We start from the raw sequence: 23380 nt of genomic DNA, 5'->3' as shown, positions 1-23380 counted from the left end.
GGCAGTAAACATGCACTGAGGTGTATGTGCGCAAGAGAGTGAGCCTGTGAATCTTTGCAATGTCCCATCACTGATCCATATTTTGATGCAACCAGACCCTTTCCATTTAAGGGTATGTTTGTGTGCCAACCTTGGCTAAGGTTTATGTATATGAATTGGCCTTCCCTGACCTCGTGCCCTCCAGATGTTTTGGACCCCCCAACTTCTAACAGCTCCAGCCAGCACTGATGGGAGTTGTATTCTGAAACATCTGGAGGGCGCCAGGTTGGGGAAGGTTGCGATGAGACATGGAGATAAATAGATATATACGCACACAGCCTTAGGATAGCATAATTTTCTAAACACCAAGCTATGCTTTAACATGCCAGATGCATTGCTGAATTAAGAGCATGAACGCTCTTTTGAGAAATATCCACTGCTACCCAGATTACTGAAAAGATATCTCTGCAGTTATGAAACACTGTTACAACTGGGCAAAATTAAACTGGTGTGTAATTGATTAGCAGCCTGGGGATTTTGCATTGAATGTCTTTCCTTTTTTATAACGAGTGGGGATTGGCCAAGTTTTAGATTAAGTGAGGATTTCATCCAGGATCCTCTTCTGAAGGTCAGGAGTCAAGCGTGGAACATGAGACGCACTACAAAGAAAAAGCTTCTGAGCATGGACAAAATGCACTACCAAGCAAACTGTCCCAGCTGGTCCTAGGGTTGCTCGGTGTCCTGAGGTTCCGAGGATGGTGCCTGAAATCTCAGGGGTGGTGCCTGCCAGAAATCCCCCCTCCTTTTTAAATCCCAACCTGACTGATCTCCAGTGCAGAATTATTTCCATCCCCTGTATTTTCAAATAGATTTGTAAATAATGGCCAACAGAAAGAGAAAGATTCTGAGCCAGGGAGAAGATGCTGGGAAATGGGGATGGTGTGAACTTTAATGGGGGGTGTTACTATGGGTAGAACTTGTCAAAAAATCACCCCTTTTTTGCTTTTTGCTCCCTGTGCTGAGATTTTAACTTGCTCCCCTGAAGAATTGGGGACTAGGACCCTGCAACTTTGGCACAGTCCCTACAACCTGGCAGCCCTCCTTGGCCCCTAACCTAGCAGGGTGGCTGGGCTGCCAGGCCAGACAGGGTGTGGCATTGTAGGTTTGAACCCTGGAACTTCTAAACCACAATAAAACCCAGTGGAAGGAATGAGCTTGTGCAGTTACGGAGCACTGCATCAATCGCAATAGCAAGGTAGATTTCCAGGATAGCCTGTCCATCCCTGCTGGGTAAAGTTTGCCATTCCTCTTGCTGGAGAAATGCCCCCCAAAGCAGCACTCGTGTTGAAAACATCTGGAGGGTGCCAGGGTGGTGAAGGCTGTGTTAACTCTTAGTATATGAACGTACTCTTCCTTGTTTTTGTTTAAATTAGCTGCATTTTTCCCCAAGCAAATGGCTATTTAGGAGCCTGATCGAGCATCCTTAAACATAAGAACATAAGAACATAAGAAGAGCCTGCTGGATCAGGCCAGTGGCCCATCTAGTCCAGCATCCTGTTCTCACAGTGGCCAACCAGGTGCCTGGGGGAAGCCCGCAAGTAGGACCCGAGTGCAAGAACACTCTCCCCTCCTGAGGCTTCCAGCAACTGGTTTTCAGAAGCATGCTGCCTTTGACTAGGGTGGCAGAGCACAGCCATCACGGCTAGTAGCCATTGATAGCCCTGTCCTCCATGAATTTGTCTAATCTTCTTTTAAAGCCATCCAAGCTGGTGGCCATTACTGCATCTTGTGGGAGCAAATTCCATAGTTTAACTATGCACTGAGTAAAGAAGTACTTCCTTTTGTCTGTCCTGAATCTTCCAACATTCAGCTTCTTTGAATGTCCACGAGTTCTAGTATTATGAGAGAGGGAGAAGAACTTTTCTCTATCCACTTTCTCAATGCCATGCATAATTTTATACACTTCTATCATGTCTCCTCTGACCCGCCTTTTCTCTAAACTAAAAAGCCCCAAATGCTGCAACCTTTCCTCGTAAGGGAGTCGCTCCATCCCCTTGATCATTCTGGTTGCCCTCTTCTGAACCTTTTCCAACTCTAGAATATCCTTTTTGAGATGAGGCGGCCAGAACTGTACACAGTATTCCAAATGCGGCCGCACCATAGATTTATACAACGGCATGATGATATCGGCTGTTTTATTTTCAATACCTTTCCTAATTATCGCTAGCATGGAATTTGCCTTTTTCACAGCTGCCGCACACTGGGTCGACAGTTTCATCGTGCTGTCCACTACAACCCCGAGGTCCCTCTCCTGGTCGGTCACCGCCAGTTCAGACCCCATGAGCGTATATGTGAAATTCAGATTTTTTGCTCCAATATGCATAATTTTACACTTGTTTATATTGAATTGCATTTGCCATTTTTCCGCCCATTCACTCAGTTTGGAGAGGTCTTTTTGGAGCTCTTCGCAATCCCTTTTTGTTTTAACAACCCTGAACAATTTAGTGTCGTCAGCAAACTTGGCCACTTCACTGCTCACTCCTAATTCTAGGTCATTAATGAATAAATTGAAAAGTACAGGTCCCAATATATGTGTTAATGTTGTGGTATGAGCAGAGGTGTATTGGACTGATTCTGACTGAGGACATAATATGGTGCAGAACTGCAATTTTCTTCACCCAGGGATCAGGCCTGTATCATCTCGCCATGTTTTCAATCTTTCAGACTTGCAGGAGATGCATTTGGGTATAGTTGGGTGGGGACAGGAAGGAGACCTCAGGGCCAGAAGGCCACTCACCCTTCCCAAAGCCACCATGTCCACCACTGGCCCTACTTCACACCCTCCTCAAGTGGTTTTGGCTGGCTGGAATGTGTGGATGGAAGACAGAGAGGGCGGGGTGTATGTGAGTGCCTGCAGAAACTAGCACATTGTACCGTGGTAAAATTTGAATATGTTGCCCCCCCCAATTTTATCTCTAGCCCCGCCCACCACTGGCATGTGGCCCTCAGAATGTTGCCCAGAAGGGAATGTGGCCCTTGGGCTGACAAAGATTCTCCACTCCTGGTATAGCTTATGCTCAAGTTGTCCATCTTCTAATAATCATAAGTGTGTCCCCCCCTTGTAATGTGTCTGCATGCTCAGCTCATGTTTTGCTGAGGAGGGAGACTATACAGTTCAAGATGGTATTGCTTCAGTGGCTTTGAATTAATGGCTCACTAACTCATCACTTTAGGCCTTTTTCTGCGTGAGGATCTGAGGCGCCCGAAGTAAAGCTGGGATTAGGGATCTCCTGAAGCATCCTGGTAAGGAAGAAAAGGCACTTTCTTCTTGCACAGAGTTGAGGAAAGAGAGCCGGCCTTTCCATAAATAAATACATAAGTGTCCCCGGCTTTAGCTGATTGGCTGGGCTACCTCTTCCCCTTACCTGGCCCTTTGTTTCCTCTGGGCAAATAATCCTTGTCTTTATTATCTACTCTACGACTGCTGAGAGGCAACTAGAAAGAGCCTTTTCCCTCCATCAAGATCAGTGGATTTATGACGGCATCTGCTTTCCTCCTAGCGGAGGCTGCTGGCCCTGATATCAGCGGGGCAGTGAATCCGCTCCAGGATTTAGTCCAGACTTTCAAGGTGTTGGAATTCTATTGAGTTGCATAGCAGAACGGAGAGTATTGAGCGAGCTTACGTGTGTGTGTTTGAATCTTTGCTAAGATTCTACCTTCCCTGCAAATTAGTCAGACAGAGACTTTAAGCTTTAAAATAAGAAATAACTACTTTATTGTGGAAGTACATGCTTGATAGGAAAGAGTCCTATATCTAGCTAACTAGCCATGTTGGAGCAGTCAGCACAGCTCTCAGTGCAGCTCTCATGCTGGTTGAGAGGGAGAGACAAAGGAAAGATGTCTGCTCCCCTCTCGAGAGAGAAGAAGGAACTGGGAAGGCGGGAAGGAACTGGGATCAACATCCTTTGCATATCAGTCTAGCAGGAGGGGGAGAGACTGCAAGGATCAAAGGACAGGTATAGCCTAACAACGAAGAGGTCTCCTCCCTAGCTACCCTTTTTAACCCCATGCAGCCTCAACCCACCAATTTGGAGTTGAACCTCATACATTCCAACACAAGGAGCCGTCCTTGAAAGTTCGGACTAAAACCCGGAGTGGATTCAGTGCTCCACTGAGATTGGAGCCACCAGCCTCTACTGTTTCCTGTACATCCGGGCTGCAGTTCATAACCGGTGATGCCACAATCAATCTCTTTGACCTTAGACTTGAATGGTGCCTCAGGACAGGGATGCCATCAACAACCCCTTTCAACTTTTATCTGTAATTGTGTTTGTAGACCATTTTACAACGGTTTGCAGGCAGGATTTATGTATCCCTGCCATAGAAGACATTTTAATTTGTGGATCTGATCATAATCAATCACGCGCGCACTGTTTCTTGAATGTGCACTGATGCAAGAAAATTCCTCACTATTAGAAAACAATCAAACAGTGTTGACACAACGCTGGCCATGTGGGTCAGCATTGCCAACTTTACAAGAGAAAACAGACTGCTTCTGCTGTTTCTTTCAGCTGAGAAGATAATTGGCAGAGAAAAACATGGAACACAAAGAGGGGGAAAGGGCTGTGGCGTAATGGGAGAGCATCTGATTTGCATGCAGAAGGCCTCTGATTCGATTCCCAATGGCGTCTCCAGGAAGGACTGGGAGAGACTCCTGCCTGAAACCCCGAAGAGCTGCCGCCAGTCAGTGTAGACAGTATTGGCCTAGATGGACCAATGGTCTGACTCAGCAGAAGGTGGCTTCCTAAGTTCCTTTCAGGAAAGGTTGAAGGAAGAAGACTGAGGAAGGGATGGATCCCACTAGGGATGGATAAATCACTCCGTCTACGGACTGTGTCAATTTGCACGTGTTCGTTCATAAACCCATTCCATCCTGATTCTGCATTAATCTGTTCTTTTTAACAACAAAAAAAGTGTACGAAAATGCGTAATTTATCACAAAAATATGTATTTAAACACGTGCTTTATCTCAATGTATGCACTTCTAAATGTATTTTCCTCTGAAGTGGACCACTCTTTTTAAATGCATTTTGTTGCATTATTTTAGCCAAGAACTCTCTAGCAAAATGCAGAGAAGTGCAACATTCAAAAGATGATTGCATCCTGATCCATACCCTAGTCGTCCAGGAGGTGCAAATTAGGTCAGATAGCTTAAAAGGGCAGACCAAACCAAATTCTCCTCCACGTCACACAGAATAGGGCAAAGACTTGCTCTCTGTTGCTTTTCCAGACGGCAGAACTAGATCTAACGTACAGGAGGGGAGATTTTGGTTGAACCTCTTGTTGCAATAGGACAATGGAACCAATTTCCTAGGGAGTAGATCCAGTGGTGGCTGGTGGCTTCACAGCAGTGGGGCAGTGGAATCCACTCCAGGTTTTGGTCCAAACTTTCAAGGAGCTGTACAAGGTGCTCGACTAAAACCTAGAGCGGATTCCACTGCCCCACTTACATGGAGTTACCAGCCGCCAGTGAAGGGGCTGTTCCTCATTATAGGTCTTCAAGCAAAGTCTGGACAGCCATCTGGGGATGTTGAGGATGCTTTCAGCTCTGGATTTTCTATACTGAGCAACAGGTTGGATTAGATGGCCTGTAAGGCCCTTTTCAGTTCTAGGATTCTACAGTCTGGGGTGGGGAAGCTCCAGCCCATTGGCCAATCTTGGTCCAGTATTCCCCAGCCTCCAATAGCTGAGGTACACTAATTTTCCAAAGACAGAGCCCACCCTGCCTGTTTCTGTAAGAGTCCCTGATCTCTGTGTGTGCCATGACTGCAAAGTAGTGACTCATTCAGAGAGATGATGGGCAGCCTCCTCTGAGAATGAGTACTTCTGATGAGTCTCTGTATGAAGACTGATTGAATGCTCAGTGTAGAAGATGGGGCGGGATTACCTGTCTGCAGCAAGAGACCAATGATTAGGGCATAGGGGGGGCAAGGCAGCCTCCTCTAAGGGTGGGGACTAGCACACTGCCTCATCCAAATTAGAACTGCTTCTCAGGTTAGAATCAAGCAGCTGACACACATGTACAGTTCATTGATTTATTTAAGGATTTTACATGCCTGCCTTTTAGGGCAAAGCCCTCCCAAGGCGGCTTGCAAAAATGAGAGTAAACAACATAAAAATATAAAGTGTACAAAACCAAGCTAAAAATAGCAGCAGTCTACAAACCAACCACATAATACTGCAATAATAGCACAATAAAATGCATAAGAAGTTTTAAGGCCTGATGAAACACTGATATAAATGGGGCCAAGCACACCTCTTCTGGGAAAGAGTTCCAAAGATGTGGGGTCACCACTGAAAAGGCCCTGCCCTTATTGCCCACCAGTCTGATGAACTTTGACAGTGGGCTAGCAAGTAGGACAACTTTAAAACCTGAGCAGGACCAGGAAGGCACGGATGGAAAACCAGTTTCCACCTTGGCCTGTTTGCCATGTGGGCTAAAGCCCAGTCATGTCCACCCCCATCTCCCCACAAAGGCAGGCTCTTTCCCCATGGCAGCTCCCTCTCCTACAGGTTATGTGGGATTATCCTGCCAAGCAGTGTAGAATAACCCAGATTATTACTATACAAACAAGTCAGCGTGAGAGAACCAGGTGGGCCACCATGCCAAGGCAACAGCAGAGATTTGGGCAGGAGTTTCCAGCTCAAATTCTGTGTTCCTCTGACACCATAGCACTCCTTGTCATCAAATCCCCAGATGCTGAAAAAAAGAGAGTGTGGATTCAGTTGATGGGTGCCTGCAGAACTAACAAGCACATGTGCAAAACATCATTTAACGAATACAATAAAATGTGTACACACACCTGCATCATCAGACTCCCCCAGGGCGATTTTGACCCATGGAAAATTATTTCCTATCATGAACATGAGAGAATTGTACCCACAAATATTTCCACCCAAAGTAAATGCTTCCCTGTCCCCCAGGAGATCCCACAGAATTCCATGCCACTGGATGGGATTTAAACTGTAACTGTTTTGCCAGCCTGCGTGCTTGCTATATTGCTTTGTTGAAGTGTTTGCCACCCTGGGCTCCTTCAAGAGGAAGGATGGGATATTATTTAATAATAATAATAATAATAATAATAATGATAATGATAATAGCACCCTCTTAGATCAGGCCAGCAGCCCATCTTCTTTAGTGTCCTGTTCTCACAGTGGCCAGCCAGATGACCCCATGGGATTCACACAAGCAGAACCCGAGTGGTCTCTCTGCTTGCAGTTCTCAGCTGCTGGTATTCAGAGGTATACTGCCTCCAACAGTGGAGGTGCGGTATATAGCCACAGTCTACAATGGCTGGTAGCCACTGACAGCCTTTTGTTGTTGTTATGTGCCTTCAAGTCGATTACGACTTATGGCGACCCTGTGAATCAGCGACCTCCAAGAGCATCTGTCATGAACCACCCTGTTTCAGATCTTATAAGTTCAGGTCTGTGGAATCAGTCCTTGTTTGATCTTCCACTTTTTCTACTCCCTTCTGTTTTTCCCGGCATCATTGTCTTTTCTAGTGAATCATGTCTTCTCATTATGTGTCCAAAGTAGGATAACCTCAATTTCATCATTATAGCTTCTAGTGACAGTTCTGGTTTAATTTGTTCTAACACTCAATTACTTGTCTTTTTTGCAGTCCGTGGTATCCGCAAAGCTCTTCTCCAACACCACATTTCAAATGAGTTGATATTTCTCTTATCTGCTCTTTTCACTGTCCAACTTTCACATCCGTACATAGAGATCGGGAATACCATGGTCTGAATGATCCTGCCTTTAGTGTTTAGTGATACATCTTTGCATTTGAGGACCTTTTCTAGTTCTCTCACAGCTGCCCTCCCCAGTCCTAGATTTCTTGAATCCTCCATGAATCTGTCTAATCCTCTTTTAAAGTCACCCAAGTTGGTAGCCGTCGCGACCCATGTGGGAGTGAATTCTATAATTTAGATGTGCCCCATGTGTGATGTCCATATGAGCACATGAGAAGAGCCTGCTGGATCAGGCCAGTGGCCCATCTATCTTGTTCCCGCAGTGGCCAACCAGATGCCCATCTGATACATTTCTGTCATGTTGTCCCCCCCCCTTTTCCCTGCAAACTAAAAAGGCCCATCTCTAAGACAGTGGCTTGGTCACCATGGTAAGGTGGCCCTGTGTCCTACTTCACAGAAGGTGGCCCTGTGTTCCAGGGGTCGTCTAGTCCGCCTCCTGCCTAAAGAGAAGAAGCCTCGAGCAAGGAGCGGAGAGGCCTTGAAGTTGCTCTTCAGCTGTTCGCAGCACCTGGACAGCAGGCCCAGCAGGCGGAGCGGCCATCTGACCATTCTCTCACCCGTGACTAAGGTGAGACTTTCTAGTTAAATTATAGACTTTATTTATGTACATTTGCAGCCATATTGATATTTTATGCAAATGCACACCCTCTCCTGTGGTGATGCTTTTTCTCTCTTTTTTGGAGGGGGGGTAGGTGGACTGCGCCACTGCTGGCTGCTGATCCCACATGTGAAAACAACCACGGAAGGACAACGCGCGAAAAGAAGAGGGAGCATCCACCCTCTTGGGGGAGGCAGAGGGGCTCAGGGGCAGTCCCCAACAGCATCGCCGGCCCGGCCCGGGAGGGGCCGCTGCCGGCCCGTGTAGGCAGCACTGCGCGAGATGGACCCATGCTCTGACTTGCCCCCCGCAGCCTGCCTTGCGGCGTCCGGCCCCTGCCTGCCCGCCCCTCCTCCGCCGGGCCTCCTCTTGCACGTGCCGGGCTGCCTAGGCAAGGAGGCCGCCTGAAGAAGCCCCCTCAAAGGGGTCAGCAAGAGGGCGCACCGGGCCGAGTCCCCCAAGGAGGTTTTGGGGGTGCAACTCTGCCGCTGCCCACCATCCTGGACCAGCCCAAGCCCTGAAAGCGCCGGGCGGAAGAGAGCCGAGCGAAGCCTCCCCCCTCCTCCCTGCCCGAGACCGGGGAAAGGAGGGCCCAGCAGAAGCCTCGGGCGCCCCGGGAGGCGAGTGGCTGCGGCGGCGGCAGGCGAGCGGGCCTGCCACTTTCCTTCTGCCCGCTTGCATCACCGGGGCCCTCCCAGGACGGCCGAGCGGCCGCATCCGTTCCCGGCCCACGAGGTGTGGGGAGGGCTGTGCCGGCCTGCCGGGCGGGGAGGTGGGGGGCCCGGCCGGAGCGAGGGGCCAGCGGCGAGCCTTTGGGGCTGCGCCGCGCTCTCTTGGGAAGGGGCCAGGCGCCTTCTCTGCTCCCCCCCACCTGCTGGGGAGCATCCTCGGAGCTTGCCCCGCACCCCGCGGCCAAGGAGGAGCGCCTGCCCGCCTGCATCTGTGGTTGTCTTCTTCTTCTTCTTCTCCCTTAGGGGGGCAGGAAGGCCGGAGAACTTCCGTGGAGTTGGCGCCCTCCATGCCCAGCCCCTGAGAGGAGGGGAGGACGATTTCAGCGCTTGAGACCGGGGGGGTGGTGGTGGAAGGGAGGGCCAGTGCAAGCCCATTGCCGGAGGAGGAAGCCCTCCCAGCCCTCGCCTACCTCATCTGCCGCACGTCCACCTGCTCCCGCCCAGAGGGTGGCTCTAATTCCGTGACTCACCTGCGCGGCAAGAACGGGTGCCTTCCACAGACACAAGACCTTGGCAGGTGGCCAAAGCCACGCAGCCTTCCCTTCTGAATCTCCGCCGCCTTTGCCGCAAAAAGGAAGAGCTCCATCATTCAGGAGTGCTCTCCGGCTTGCCCTTAAACATTCTACATATCATATCCAGGTCTGTTTTCCGTTGGTAAAAAGAAGCATCTGGCTTTGTCAAGTCTCGTTGCTGTCGCTAACTTCTGTTTCCAGCCTGCACCTGCCTGCCTATAAACCGTCTGGTGTTCCTCGCGTCCCCCCCCCCCCAACAATCCAGGACAAAACCCTTCTTGTTCTTTCATGAGCGTTAGGAGTCAGTCGGACAAGAAAACCTGCCTCTCCAGTTTCGGCCTGGAGACAGAAGTAAGCTCTTGGAGGCTTCAGGCCGCGGACTGTTTTGTCTTGTTTTGCTGAGATACGGTAAAATTTACAGTTTTGGTTGCGCTGTTGTTTCGCCTTTGACACGATGTCCACCCGGGAGAGCGTGCAGATTCCGGATGACCGAGATTTCGACCACTTCCGAACAGAATGCAACTCCGAGGACGGTTGGAGCCTCACGTACAATAAATCCGGGATTGTCGTGTGGATCCAGATCCTCGAGGCGGAGAAGTCCCTGCACAAAATCAAGGTAAGGCAAGTGCCGTGGAGCATGGGAGCGTTGGCTTCACCGGCAACGATGTGCGTTGTCTCTGCATACCACAGGCCACAGCTGGTTTTTTTTATTAGCTTGTTTACTAAGCAAGTTCTGTTTCTCTGTTTCTTCATTTGCCACTTCCAGCCTTCATTATTTGTGTATGCAGGGAACCAGAGGCAATTTTCAGATGTGGCATTTGAGGTGTTTAATGACTGAGTTTGCAGCCCAGAGCAAATATGTCCTGCATAAACCTCATCAACATGAATGGGAAGTGTCCAAGTGTGCAATCTGTGGCCTTGCACCACTCCTGTGTGTTTCAGTGGGCCTTACGTGTTCCCCATGGGTTACACCAACTATGTCAGAATAGCAGTTTGGAGGACTGCCTTGTGTTCCGCCGTGTCACACGCCGATTGAAGCTGTGGCATTTCATTGCGGGCCATCCTCTTAACCTGATATTTGTTTGCCGCCTAAATATCCTTGATAAGTCGTTTCATTAGAAATTTAGCCACACAATTCTATGATACCACCACAAAACGAACCATATCCATAAATAGATTATTATTATTATTATTATTATTAAAGATATTTATACCCCGCCCTTTCTCCAAAGACTCAGGGCGGCTTACAATTAAAACATAGTTAGGCTAAAAACCAAAACAATTAAAATCAAACAAGAATACAATTAAACAGTTAAAAGTACATTAAATCCAAAATAGATTAAAAACAGATAAACGTTATTAATTAAAAGCCCGTCTAAACAAAACAGTCTTCAACTGGGTACGAAAAGACGATAACAAGGGAGCCGTACGAACCTCAGTGGGGAGAGAGTTCCATAATCTAGGGGCAGCCACTGAGAAGGCCCTATGCTGTGTCTGCGCAAGAAAAACTTGCGAAGAAGATGGGATAGAGAGAAGAGTCTCACCAGATGATCTCAAAGGTCGAGCAGGTTCATAAGGGGAGATACGATTAGACAAGTGGCGGCTGAATAACGCACAGAAGAGTAGGAGATACATAGCACTATGGAAGGATATCTTGAACTGGACCAAATTGGTATTGGAATATGTAGATTTTCATGTTTCACAGAATTCTTTGTCAGATAGAAACTGATGAAGACTTCTGAGAAAGTTGAACATTTGCATGCTATTATACCAATAAAGAAGTCAAAACCTTTCCTACTCTGTATCGCTTTCCCTGCATGCATTGATTTTTAATTTTGTATATGCATGTAAAACTGATTATCTTGGTTGTTTATATATTTGAACTTTTAAGTTATCTGAACTCTATCCCTGAGACTCTAGAGAGATTGCAGTACAAACAGAGACACACAAACACATACGCAAGCGGTTGCTAATAAAATCCTCTCTGACTCTGCTGTGAATCAGGAACTTCCTGGTTTAAATCTTGGCTTCTTCCATAAGCTCATGAGATCACCCTCCCTCAATCTCAGCACACACCCCCTTTCAATATGGAGAAAATGATACTGGGCTGCCTTACAGGGTGGTTGTTGTACTACACAGTCAGACTTGCAAAGTGTTCTGAAGACATGAAAGTGTTGTCAGGAGTACGATATTGACTCCTGAAGCACTACAGCTACTTCTCTCCCTTATCAACCCAATAACCCTGCGAGGTAAGCCAGGCAGGGAAAGAGTCCTTTGATCCAGTGAGCGTTCAAGTTCCAAGGGGACTTGAGTCTGGACCTCCCATGTCTGAGGACCACACACTGAGGACTCGATAATAACTAGAGGATGCATTACACTAATTATCCTTTAGGAATGGGAAGTTTATACAGAGACAGACCATTGGTCTATGTAGCTCAATGTTGTCTACACTGACTGGCAGTAGCTCTCCAGGCTTCAGAGAAGGGCTTTTCCCTAGCCCTACTTGGAGATGCCATGGACTGGACTCGGGTCCTTCTGTGTGGAACACAGATGCTTTTCCACTGGGCTTTGCAACTAAACACTGCTCTTTAAGGCTTCTATGTGCCTCATGTACATTTATTTATTTATTTATTACATTTATATATCGCCCCATAGCCGAAGCTCTGTGGGCGGTTTACAGCAATTAAAAACAATAAAAACAAATATACAAATTTTAAAACACAAAAACAATTAAAAAAAACAATTTAATTTTTTTAAAAAAACAATGCACATTTATTATTTTATTTATTTTTTAAAACTTATATACCGCCCAACTAGCAATAGCTCTCTGGGCGGTGAACATAGATACAATAAAATACAATATAATACAAAAACATCAGTCTAAAATCAAATTTCACAATCTAAAAACAGCAAAGGCTAAAATCAAATTACAAACATTACAATCATTAACAAAAAATTAAAATGCCTCGGAGTAGAGAAAGGTTTTAACCTGGCGCCGAAAGGATGATAGTGTCGGCGCCAGGCGAACCTCCTCGGGGAGACTATTCCATAGTTCGGGGGCCACCACTGAGAAGGCCCTTGATCTTGTCACTGCCCTCCGGGCCTCCCTATGAGTCGGGACCCGGAGGAGGGCCTTCGTAGCAGACCGTAGTGTACGAGCCGGTTCATAGCGGGAGAGGCGTTCCGACAGATATTGAGGTCCCGCGCCGTATAAGGCTTTATAGGTTAATACCAACACTTTGAATTTGGCCCGGAAGCGTATTGGAAGCCAGTGCAAGCGGGCCAAAACAGGTGTTATATGGTCAGACCGCTTCGTTCTTGTTAGCAGTCTGGCCGCCTCATTTTGCACCAGCTGTAGCTTCCGAACCGTCTTCAGAGGTAGCCCTACGTAGAGCGCATTGCAGTAATCCAAACGTGAGGTTACCAGAGCATGTACTACTGATGTAAGATCCTCCTTACTCAGGTAGGGACGTAGCTGGGCTACCAATCGAAGTTGGTAGAACGCATTCCGTGCCACCGAGGCTACATGAGCCTCAAGTGATCTTAGTAGTACAACAACCCTATCAGGAAGGCAAGAGATATTTCCTCCCTATTACAGATGAGAGGACTAAGGCATTGGTGTCTTATATCGGGTCACCTCCTGGGTCTAGGTCTGAGGCAAGATTTTAACCAGGGAATTTTATCCAGTGCAGCTTTTCATATAGGGCAGAAACAGTCCCCTGTTCTACCCAAAGGTGCAGGGGCCCTGCTGGCCCCCTCCCCCCCTGTTTACACTGCATTAACATCTTGCAATGCCTCTGGCTGCCCTGGGCTCCTTAATAATAATAATAATAATAATAATAATAATAATAATAATAATAATAATAATAATAATAATAATGATAGAAGGCTCATACTCAGGCTTGGTCAAATCCCCGGAGATCTTTTGCACATCATTCAGATACACGATAGGTTGATTCCCATGTGCATTTCCAATATGGTGGTGGTCAGCTTTTTTGGTCTTGTGAATGCTCTCCCATCTAAAGTACGTCAAGAGCACAGTTCTCCACCACCTCCTGGCTCAACCCACATTTGGAAGATCTTTTACAGCCTGGGGAAGCAGGCAGGTGGGTGAGTGGGGAGTGTTTCTCTCCACACACATCTGAACTGAGCATTCATAAGATCTCTCTCTATGCCAGAGGGGAAAACCAGACTGGAATGAAAAACAGTTGGTATGAACTGACCCAAAGTTTTTTCTGCATTACTGAAGCAAAAGCGTGCAAAGGAGATTCCTTTCTGGCCGGCATGCCAGCCCTTTCTCCTTCTTTATCTGTCTCCTTTTGTCTTGTGTGTCTCAAGCTTTTTAGCAGAGATCCTTTTTACTTAATCACATAAAGAGATGGAGCGGGGCAATCAATTTTCCGAGGCAAAAGCGATGTCTCCATCCCCATTAATGCTGCATGGCACATTGAGGCCAAAGGTCAATTTTTGCCTCCGAGAATTCATCTCTAAGTAGCAAGGATCAATGGTCCTTGCTATTTCCTTCCGTACCTTGCATCCATACAGAAGTATGGCTAAGTGGTGACAGAGAATAGATTGATTCATTGTGGATTTAAAATGTGGATTTGGAAAATGCTTTGAATCGGAACCATCTCTTGAGGATGAGCATCTTAGATCTTGTTAGCCTTGCCAACTGACGGGTGAGGCGGGGGGGGGGAGAAGGATATGGTGTGCCTTTTAACAGTGCTCTGTCTGTAGAAATCTCCAGATGAAGCTTATCGCAGCATGGGAATAAACATGAAGCTTTGTAAACATGAATCTGCCTGTGGAACGTGTGGATATCAAGCCCTTGTTAAAAGCACAGCAGCAGAGGCAATTTGAAAAGCTGGCAACTCTAGCACTCTGTTCTTGATCAGTCTGCCCATGTATCTTGATCCAGGCAAAGAGACGGATTTATTTTCTTCCTTTCTTTTTCTTTTTTAAATATCAAAGTCAAATGTTTTTCTTTTCTGAATTCGTCAAGAGAAATTGCTGTCCTCCAAAAGTCATGCCTGGATGGGGGATATTGTGACGTGTTTCCTCCAGTCAGTCAGTTCATCAGTTTAAGACATTGAAATGAGGGCATGTTTGCAGTGGTAGGTTATGAGGCAGCCAGACAGCTTTTACGATGCCCGGAGCCTCTCTTTCCCTTTAACAGCCCACCGCTTTTCATCTCAACCATTCTCCCTTCTGAGAACTGAGGAGGGGGAAACTTTGTTCCTGAGGAAGGCACAGGGGCGTAAAAGAAGGTGTAGCACCCCTCTGGCTAGTAGATTACTCTTGCCTTACTCGTGGTGGGCATAGCCACAGGGTCAGCACCTGACCTGCTGCAGCCTGGAGTCAGATTTATGAGTGGAGGCTGATGGAGGTCATTAAGAGGGACAGATGTGACTCATGGATAGAAATTATGGGGAGAGCTGCACACCACCCCCATGGCAAGAGCACAGCTCCCATCCATTGCCGGGGAGAGTGTGCAGGAGAACATCCCACTGGAGTCGTGCCCTCAATCTTCATCCAGTTCTAATGTGTAATTTTTATTACCTGTCTGACTTCCCTCCCTCCTTCCTCCGTTCCTTCCTTCTGAGCAGATTTTATTCTGGAATTCACAGTTACCTACATAATTTCTCCTTCGATAGGACTGTTGGGAAGAGCTGCTTTTAAAATAATAATAAAACATTTAAAGAAGGCGACACCCTCCTTGTTTTCTTACAAATATGTGTTCTTTGCACTGGTCTTTTGCTGCCTGGGTTGCCAACTGGCTGGAAAAGTACTTGCCTGGCGTGCTTTTGTGCCTTTAGCAATAGGTTGCTTTGCAGATATCTGCTGCCTGAGCTTTCTAAAGCATAGAGATGAGCTGAATGCCTGCACGTCGTCAAGTGGTTCTTTAATGCATAGCCACAGGGGCTGCTTGAAAAGTTGGCAACCAGAATGGTTTACATATACTGCAAAGTATGTCCCTGCTGTTGCTCTGGCATTTGCCCCTGGCCTGGCGTTAAATTACTGCTGGAAGGTCTAGGGGCAATTTAATGCTATTTCCCCTGGGCTGGTTGAAAGAGCATATGGCAGTTATGCAAGTGAATCCTGCCTTCTAAAAGGAGTGCTCCTGTTCAGGGTTCCCTCCAAGCTGGGGCATTGCTAGAGATACGAAAGCCCAGAGAAAAAAATGGGGGGGGGAGGAGTAATTTTTTTGGTGTTTCTGTTTTTTCCCTTTTAAAAAAAGAGATTTTTTAAAAAAAGATCTGGGTTTTTTCTAGACCCTCATATCTCTAGGCATCTCCCCCTCTCCTGTGTCCAACTTTCTTCCCCAACTCTCAGTCTACAGCAGGTAAGTGGAAATTGGAGGCGAAAGGGGCTTCTCCAGACTGTGGCTATTTTGGGGTGGAATCCAGTTGCATACTGCCAAATTCAAGTAGAGCACTTACAGCTGAGAGCCAGTGTGGTGTAGTGGTTAAGGTGTTGGACTACGACCTGGGAGACCAGGGTTCGAATCCCCACACAGCCATGCAGTGCACTGGGTGACCTTGGGCCAGTCACTGCCTCTCAGCCTCATGAAAACCCTATTCAAGGGTCGCCATAAGTTGGAATCGACTTGAGGGCAGTGCATCTACATCTAGTTACAGCTGAATTGGCGGTCTTGAGCACCAAACCTGCTTCTCTCTCTCTCTCTCTCCGCCTTTCCCCCAATCAGACTTTTTATGAGTAGGAAAGTGACAGGATAATGCACTGCTTTGATACAGTGGCATGTCAGAAGAGCCCTACGGCTGCCGGATCAAGCCAAAGGGGGCCCAGCTAGTCCAGCATCCTGTACTTCTCATGGTGCCCAACCCGATGCCCAGCACTGGAAGCCCATAAGAGCAGGGCCGGAGTGCAATATCTCTTGGGTTCCAGGAGCTGGTATTCCGACGCATCTGCCTCTGACAGTGCAGGTAGAACATTGCCATCGTCATCTGACCTCCCCATAAAGAAACCAGGATGAATGCTCAGTAAACTGGCCAACACACAACCAGAGACAGAGACGAGAGAGAGGGGAGGGTTGTTCCATTCACTTCGGCTCTGGCTCTGCCCCCAGACAGAAAAAAAAGCTCCCCACTCTTTATGCTCAGTCCTCACTGAGTTGGGGTGTTCCCCCCTTGTTCCCTCCCCCTCCCAGGTTTCCTTTTGAAATTCTAATATACAGTATATATATATAGTATTTCTGCAGACCTCGCAATTCTCCTGAGGTTGCTGAGACCCCTCTGTTGTTTCTCAGTGGACCTAATTTGGCTGCAATCCTGTCAGCACTCAGCACCTGAGTGCACTGATAGGAGTAATAAATGGGCATATCCAGCTGTGTTAAACCACATCAAACCACCTAGCCTAGCTTTATCTGCAGCTTTCGAAAGTCCCACACAGAGACATTTCTCCCAGCCCTCCTAAGTGTCTGAAATTTGCCTATTTGCTACCGGGCCAAGTTCAAGGTTCTAGTCTTGGTGTACAAAGCCCTATACATCTCGGGACCAGGATACCTGAAAGACCGTCTTATCCCTTACATACCCAGTCGCTCACTGCGCTCTGCAGGTGAGGGCCTCCTGCAGATACCATCTTATCAGGAGGTCCGTTCTGCACAACATAGGAATTGGGCCTTTAGTGTGGCGGTGGAATTCCCTCCCCTTAAATATTAGACAGGCGCCATCTCTGTTATCTTTTTGGCACCTTTTGAAGACTTTCCTCTTTCAACAAGCCTTTTAAGTTGAGGCCCATCCCAGTCTGCATCTGTGTTGGAATTGCTTTTTAATATGTTCTTAAACCTTCTTTTTAAAAATGTTTTTAATCTTAGAAGATGTTTTGAACACTTTTTTTAAGAAACATTTTTAAAGATGTTTTGCTTTGATGTCTTTTAAAGTTTGTCTTTATGATGTTTTAAAGTTTTTAGTGCTTTTGTTTGCCGCCCTGAGCTCCTGCTGGGAGGAAGGGTGGGATATAAATCAAATAATAAACAAATAAATAAATAAATAAATAAAAATCCTCTAGGACAGGTTTGTTGCATATACACCATGGACTCTGCCACTCTCCTGTCCTTCTGAACAGAAAGAGTTGGCGTCCCTACCTGTCCTGCAAAGCATAATGGGTCAGCTGCCATTTCTCACCCTGGGTCTGACACAGGAATAGTGCTAGTCTGCACTGATGTGACTATGGCTGACCAGCACACAAATGGAGTGTTTTACTGCTAGGTAGACCACTTGCCATTGAAAAGGTATTACGAAGTACATTTCTTCTTGAAAATACATACATATCTCATTTATTCTGTTGACAAAACTTGAGTGTCCTGTTTCTTCGAAATTGTTGCTTTGCTTTTTAGAAGAGGGATGATGAACTTCTCTGGCCCTCTGAATGTTGCTGGATTATAAATCCCATCATCCGTGACTATTGCCCATGCAGGCTCAGGCTGAAGGGAGTTGTAGTCCAAAGGCATCTGGAAGTCTACCGGTTCTCCAAATCTGTCATAGAATATTAAGCTGTTTGCATCAAGAAGGTTGCAGTCAAGTGGATTAGCTATGTGCTTTTGAACCTCTCTTCCCTAGAGGTCTTTAAGGTCTTGAGAAATGAGATGATGCCAGGCAGAGTCCTCAAGAGCTCATGTGCATCCAGGCTCCCCCTGATACTAAAAGGGGCATCTGAAACAACAGCAGCTTGTTGAAAGTGTGTGGTCAGTTTCAAATGCACAAAAAGCAACCAAACTGACTAGACATCTAATGTAACTTCCCTGTGAGAAGGGGTTTTTAGGTTAGAAAAATTGTGCCAGAGGAGAAGGCTATGAGAGAGGAATATAAAACAGTGCATGGTCTAGAGAAAGTGGACAGAGAGGAATCTCTCTTTCATAATGTAGAATTTGGGATCACCGGTTGAAATGGATGGGCAGGAAATTCAGGTCAGGAAAGAGAGAGGGGTTCTTCCCACAGTGCATAGTTACCTTATGGAATGCCCCTGCCTCAGAGTGACAGCCTCTCTTTCATATGATAGAAGTGTATAAATTTAGCATGGCATGGAGAAAGTGCATAGAGAAAAGTTTGTCTCCCTCTTTCACAACATTAGAATTTGTGGACACCTAATGAAGCGGAATGTTGGGATATTCAGGACAGACAGAAGAAAGTACTTCTTCACACAGAGCCAAGTTAAGCTACGGAATTTGCTTCCACAAGGGGCAGTGATGGACACCAACATGGATGGCTTTAAAAGAGGATTAGATAAATTCATGGAGGATAAGGCTACCAGAGGCTGCTAGCCACAATGGCTGTGATCTGCCTCCATAGTCGGAGGTGCTATGCTTCTGAGTACCAGTTGCTGGAAACTGCATAGAGGGGAGAATGGTCTTGCACTCGGGTCCTGCTTGCGGGCTTCCCCTGGGCATCTGGTGGCCACTGTGAGAACAGGATGCTGGAGTAGATGGGCCACTGGCCTGATCCAGCAGGCTCTTCTTATGTTCTTACATGGCTTTAAAGAGGGGTTATATAAATCCATGGAGGAGAAGGAAGAAGAGAGGTCTCTCAGTGGCTACTAGCCATGATGGCATATTGGAGCTTTCACCAACCTGGTGCCCTCCAGCTGTTTTGGAGTGCCTTGCATCAGTCCCAGCTTGCACAGCCATATGATGTTTGGGCTGATGAGAAGTACAGTCCAAAGCAGTCAGAGGTTGGCATATGGAGCCTCGGCATCCGGAGAGGATGTACCACTGAATGCCAGCTATTGGGGGCAAATGGCAGCAGATGGCTGTTGCGCTCAGGTCTGGCTTTCATGGGCTTCCCTTTGGGGCATCTGTTTGGCTACTGATGGAAACACCATGCTGGGCTCGATGGGCCCCCATTTGGCCTGATCCAATGGGAAGGCTCCGCTTGTGTTCTTAAGATCAGGTTGAAAAGTTCCTTCATTAAAGTAACTTTATTTATTTCAATTTTAATCCCACTTTTCCTCTTAGGCAGCATACATGACTCTCTCCTAATTTTATCCTGACAACAACCCTGCGGGGTAGGCTAGGCTGAAAGATACTGGCTGGCCTGGGATCATCCAGGGAGTTTCATGGCTGAGGAAGGATTTGAATCCAAGTCTCCTCAGTCTGAAGTCTGAGACTCTGAAGAATTCAAATGAAGCAGGTTTCGTTTGCTCTTTCCCACTGGCTCCCAGCCCTGAACATATGTTTACCCAGTGGAGACTGGTGGCGGATTCACTGTCCCACTCACATCAGGACCACCAGTCTCCACTGTGTTTACCACCGGCAGAATGTGGTGTATGCTGAATTACGCACATGTGTTTTGGTTAATAGCGGCCTCTTGGTTTTGCAGACTTTGTGCTTGCTTTGAGGTTGGTTGTTTGGATGGCACAATCCATGACGCTCAGAGTTGCCCAACCATTAGGAAGAGGAAGAGGAGGCCCATGTCAGGCAGCAGATGTTGGGGGCACCATCAGTAGTGTAGTGGCAAATTCAGAAGTATGGGGTCCCTTCATGATGGTCGCACCACACCCCCTCACAGCCATGCCCCCAGGATTCAGTCTCTTCTGCAATTACAGAATTATAGAACCAGAATAAAACTGCTATGTGCACTGGCTTCCCCCTGCTGAATCTATCATTCTGGGGGCTAAACGTTGCCAGGAATGTTTTGATTTTAAGAATTCTGAAATGGAGCCAAGTGTGGGACTAGGATTTTGGAGACCAAGGTACTTTGCCATGAAGCTCACTTCTCACTTACCCTAGGAGCCAATCAGCATGAAAAGGGAGGTGCCACCCTGGGCTCCTGCTGGGAGGAAGAGCAGGATATAAATCAAATAATAAATAAATAAATAATAGGTGTGTGTTAGCTACTGAAAAGAGGCTTCTCACAGACTGACTCACCTCCTTTCACTCTTTCTGCAATCAGCATGAAAGACAAGGAAGCATGTTGTTAGCCAAGTGAGAAGACTCTTCTCACTAGCGAACACACTCCCCTTTCATGCTGATTGGCTTGTACATAGAGAGCTCGCTGGGACTGTGCTCCCCCCCAAAAAAGGAGTCTATGACCCCATGCAACCCTAAGTACCATGAAAGGGTTAAAAGGGCAGAAACAAACTGGTTGAATTGATTATTTTGATATTTTGACCAACCAGGAGGGGTGGCATTTAGGTTTCATGCCTTGGGTATTAAAATATCTTGGCCCATCTCTGGCGCTGGTCTCGTGCCACCAGGAAGACTTAGCAGTGACCAGCGCAAACTGAAAAGACAAGTAAGAAGAGGCATGATACAGGCGTATAAAATTATGCACAGTGTAGAGAAAATAGACAGAGAGATAATACTCATAATGTTAGAACTTGAGGAGATTCAATGCAGCTGAATGGTGGAAGATTCAGGGCTGGCAAAAGAAAGGACTTCTTCATACAGCGCGTAGTTAAACTATGGAACTCACTCCCACAAGAGGCAGTGATGGACACCAACATGGATGGCTTTAAAAGAGAATTAGAGAAATTTATGGAAGATAAGGTTATCAGTGGCTACTAGCCATGACGGCTATGTTTATTATTTATTTTATTTATTAATAATATTTATTAGTCGCTTTCCCCCCAAAAAGGAACTCAAAGCAACTTACAAAAACAACGACACTGTACTCGAAGTGGTTTACAACAAAAGCAAACAACACTTACAAAAACAATTTCATAATAAAATTATACAACAGCAGCAATAAAACAACAACTGTTCTCCCTCCACGGCTGAAGGCAGCAAATGCCTCTGAATGCCCGTTGCTGGGGGCTGGCAGGAGGGCAGAGTGCTCCTCAGCATGCTGGACTAGATGGGCCACTGGCCTCATCCAGCAGCCAGTCTCCTCTGATGTAGACATAGAGCTGTCTGAACAAGACCAAGGAGTGAAAGGAGGGAGGGAGTTGGCAGAGAGACTTAGGTGTGGTGGGCAGCAGTCTCTTGGACACCCTCAGCCTAATGATCCCCTGATTCTCGACCACTCAGCCCTTATCTCTTGGCACATTCTCCTTCTTGTGGGAAGCAGAAAGTCTCTTGTCATTTCCTCTTTTTAAGACACGTGTCCTAAGGTGTAACATGTGGGCAAACATTATACAGGAAGAGTCCAGCTGCTTGTTCTCAAGCAGAGCTGGAATGCAGTTTTGCACAAACTCAAAAGTTTGGCAGCATTTCAAAATCTGCACCCCATTTCCTGGCTTTCAAAAGTTTTCAGATAGTGCTTAATAGAGTCTGACGCTGAGGGATTCTTACTTAAGCTCTTTGGTGACTTATGTTCAAGGCAGAAACATGCAGCATTAACTGTCCAAACTAAAATAGTTCTGCACCCCAACCGCTTTCAAACCCCTTAATCTGATGGCCACTTCAGACAGCTTGGCAAGCCTGATCCAGCCCACGGGACATGGGGTCGCCACCTCGTTGCTGTGCTTATTTCGCATCTGGGTTCACTTCACCATGCCCACGTTCAAGCTGTGTTGGCCAAGTCAAAGCACACACCCAAAAGAGATACTGTGTGGGCAAAAATGTTCAGGCAAATTGGTTCTTCAGCTTCTCCAACTGGAGAGAGGCAAAAGGTTGCTCTCCACAGGGTGGCACCTAATTTTCTGCCAGGGTTAACCACCTCTTTTCCAGCTGCACAACAGGCAGAAATTCAACAGATGCACTTTCCCCACACTGCCGGGGTGTGGTGCTTGGAAGCTTCACTTGTTGAACTTCTGCATAACCTGCTGCTGTAAAAGGCAGAGGAGCCCTACCAGAAAAGAAATGTGGCAATTTGAAAGCAGACTCAAGAAAGCCGTTTTGAAAGCAATTCTTTGCAGTCCTAACTAAGACCTGATGAGAACAGGGGGTCTTTTTTTAGAAGCAAGAGCCTCCATTGTGCACTGCTGACAGCTTTCTTTGCCTCAGCATTGACACTTTGCAGATACAAAGCTTCCCACTCTCCACGGGGGAGGAGGTTTTTTAGCTCATTGTTGGATAAATGAAAAGCTTCTATCCGTCTGTGCTGGCGGGTTGACACTTTGCACTGGCACAGGATTCACACTCAAGCAAGAGAGGTTTTGGGTTGCTGTTTCTCCCCCTTTTTTTATTTGAAGAGGAGGAATGCTGTATCTACGTCAGAGGCCCAAATTCAGGCTTCAAAGGAAGGCAGCAAAACAGCGCGACTCAGGCTGTGCAGGACTAGATCTTCTGCAGAGGAGAAGGCCCAGCGTGGTCCTGGGTATGCCTCCAGAGGGAGACGGTTGCTCATCTGCACGTTCTCTCTCGGCATGCGTGTGCCTCTGTTTCCTTTCAAGGCCCTTCTCTCTGCCTGCTCTCAGCATCTGCTGAGCTGTTTTGGTCTGGCTGTGGCTGTGCCAGGATTCAGTGTGAAGGAGCAAATTCAAGTACTGGATTTTGGGTGCCACTGAGGGTGACAGAGTGTGAGAGCAATGGATGGAAAATGAAATTAAGGGCACAATGTGCCGGAGGAAAGTTAACCTGTACAAGCCTTGTGGAAATAAATGGGACCTGCCCAAGTGCACCACGCTGTTACGCAGCTCCAGGGAGTTTGCACAGGAGAACGTCTCCATGGATTGTTGTGCCTTAATCTTCATCCAGTTTTCATGTTAATTTTAGTTCTGTCTGTTGAGTTTCCTTCCTTCCAAACCATCAAACACATTTTTACAACACTTTGTTCAGAAATGTGAACTAATTTTGCTTCTGAAATTAAGAACATGAGAAGAGCCTGCTGGATCAGGCCAGTGGCCCA

The 23380-nt window shown here is 46.9% G+C and overlaps 1 protein-coding gene across 2 annotated transcripts in view; it reads left to right on the top strand.

Moving 5' to 3' along the window:
* Positions 1 to 8818: 8818 nt before the first annotated feature.
* Positions 8819 to 23380, top strand: part of STARD10 (StAR related lipid transfer domain containing 10) — an 80539-nt gene continuing 65977 nt past the window's right edge. Inside the window, exon 1 of one of the 2 annotated variants that reach the window (XM_061629158.1) lies at positions 8819 to 10251. In XM_061629158.1, coding sequence (XP_061485142.1) covers positions 10121 to 10251 — 131 coding nt within the window. In that variant the 5' untranslated portion in view covers positions 8819 to 10120. The remainder of the gene's footprint in view (positions 10252 to 23380) is intronic. The other variant, XM_061629157.1, reaches the window with a different exon arrangement.

Source organism: Rhineura floridana, chromosome 5 (assembly GCF_030035675.1).
Source record: "Rhineura floridana isolate rRhiFlo1 chromosome 5, rRhiFlo1.hap2, whole genome shotgun sequence".
In the NCBI taxonomy this organism is placed as follows: domain Eukaryota; kingdom Metazoa; phylum Chordata; class Lepidosauria; order Squamata; family Rhineuridae; genus Rhineura; species Rhineura floridana.
The sequence above is the reverse complement of the archived record's forward strand: the minus strand, read 5'-3'. Positions and strand labels throughout refer to the sequence as shown.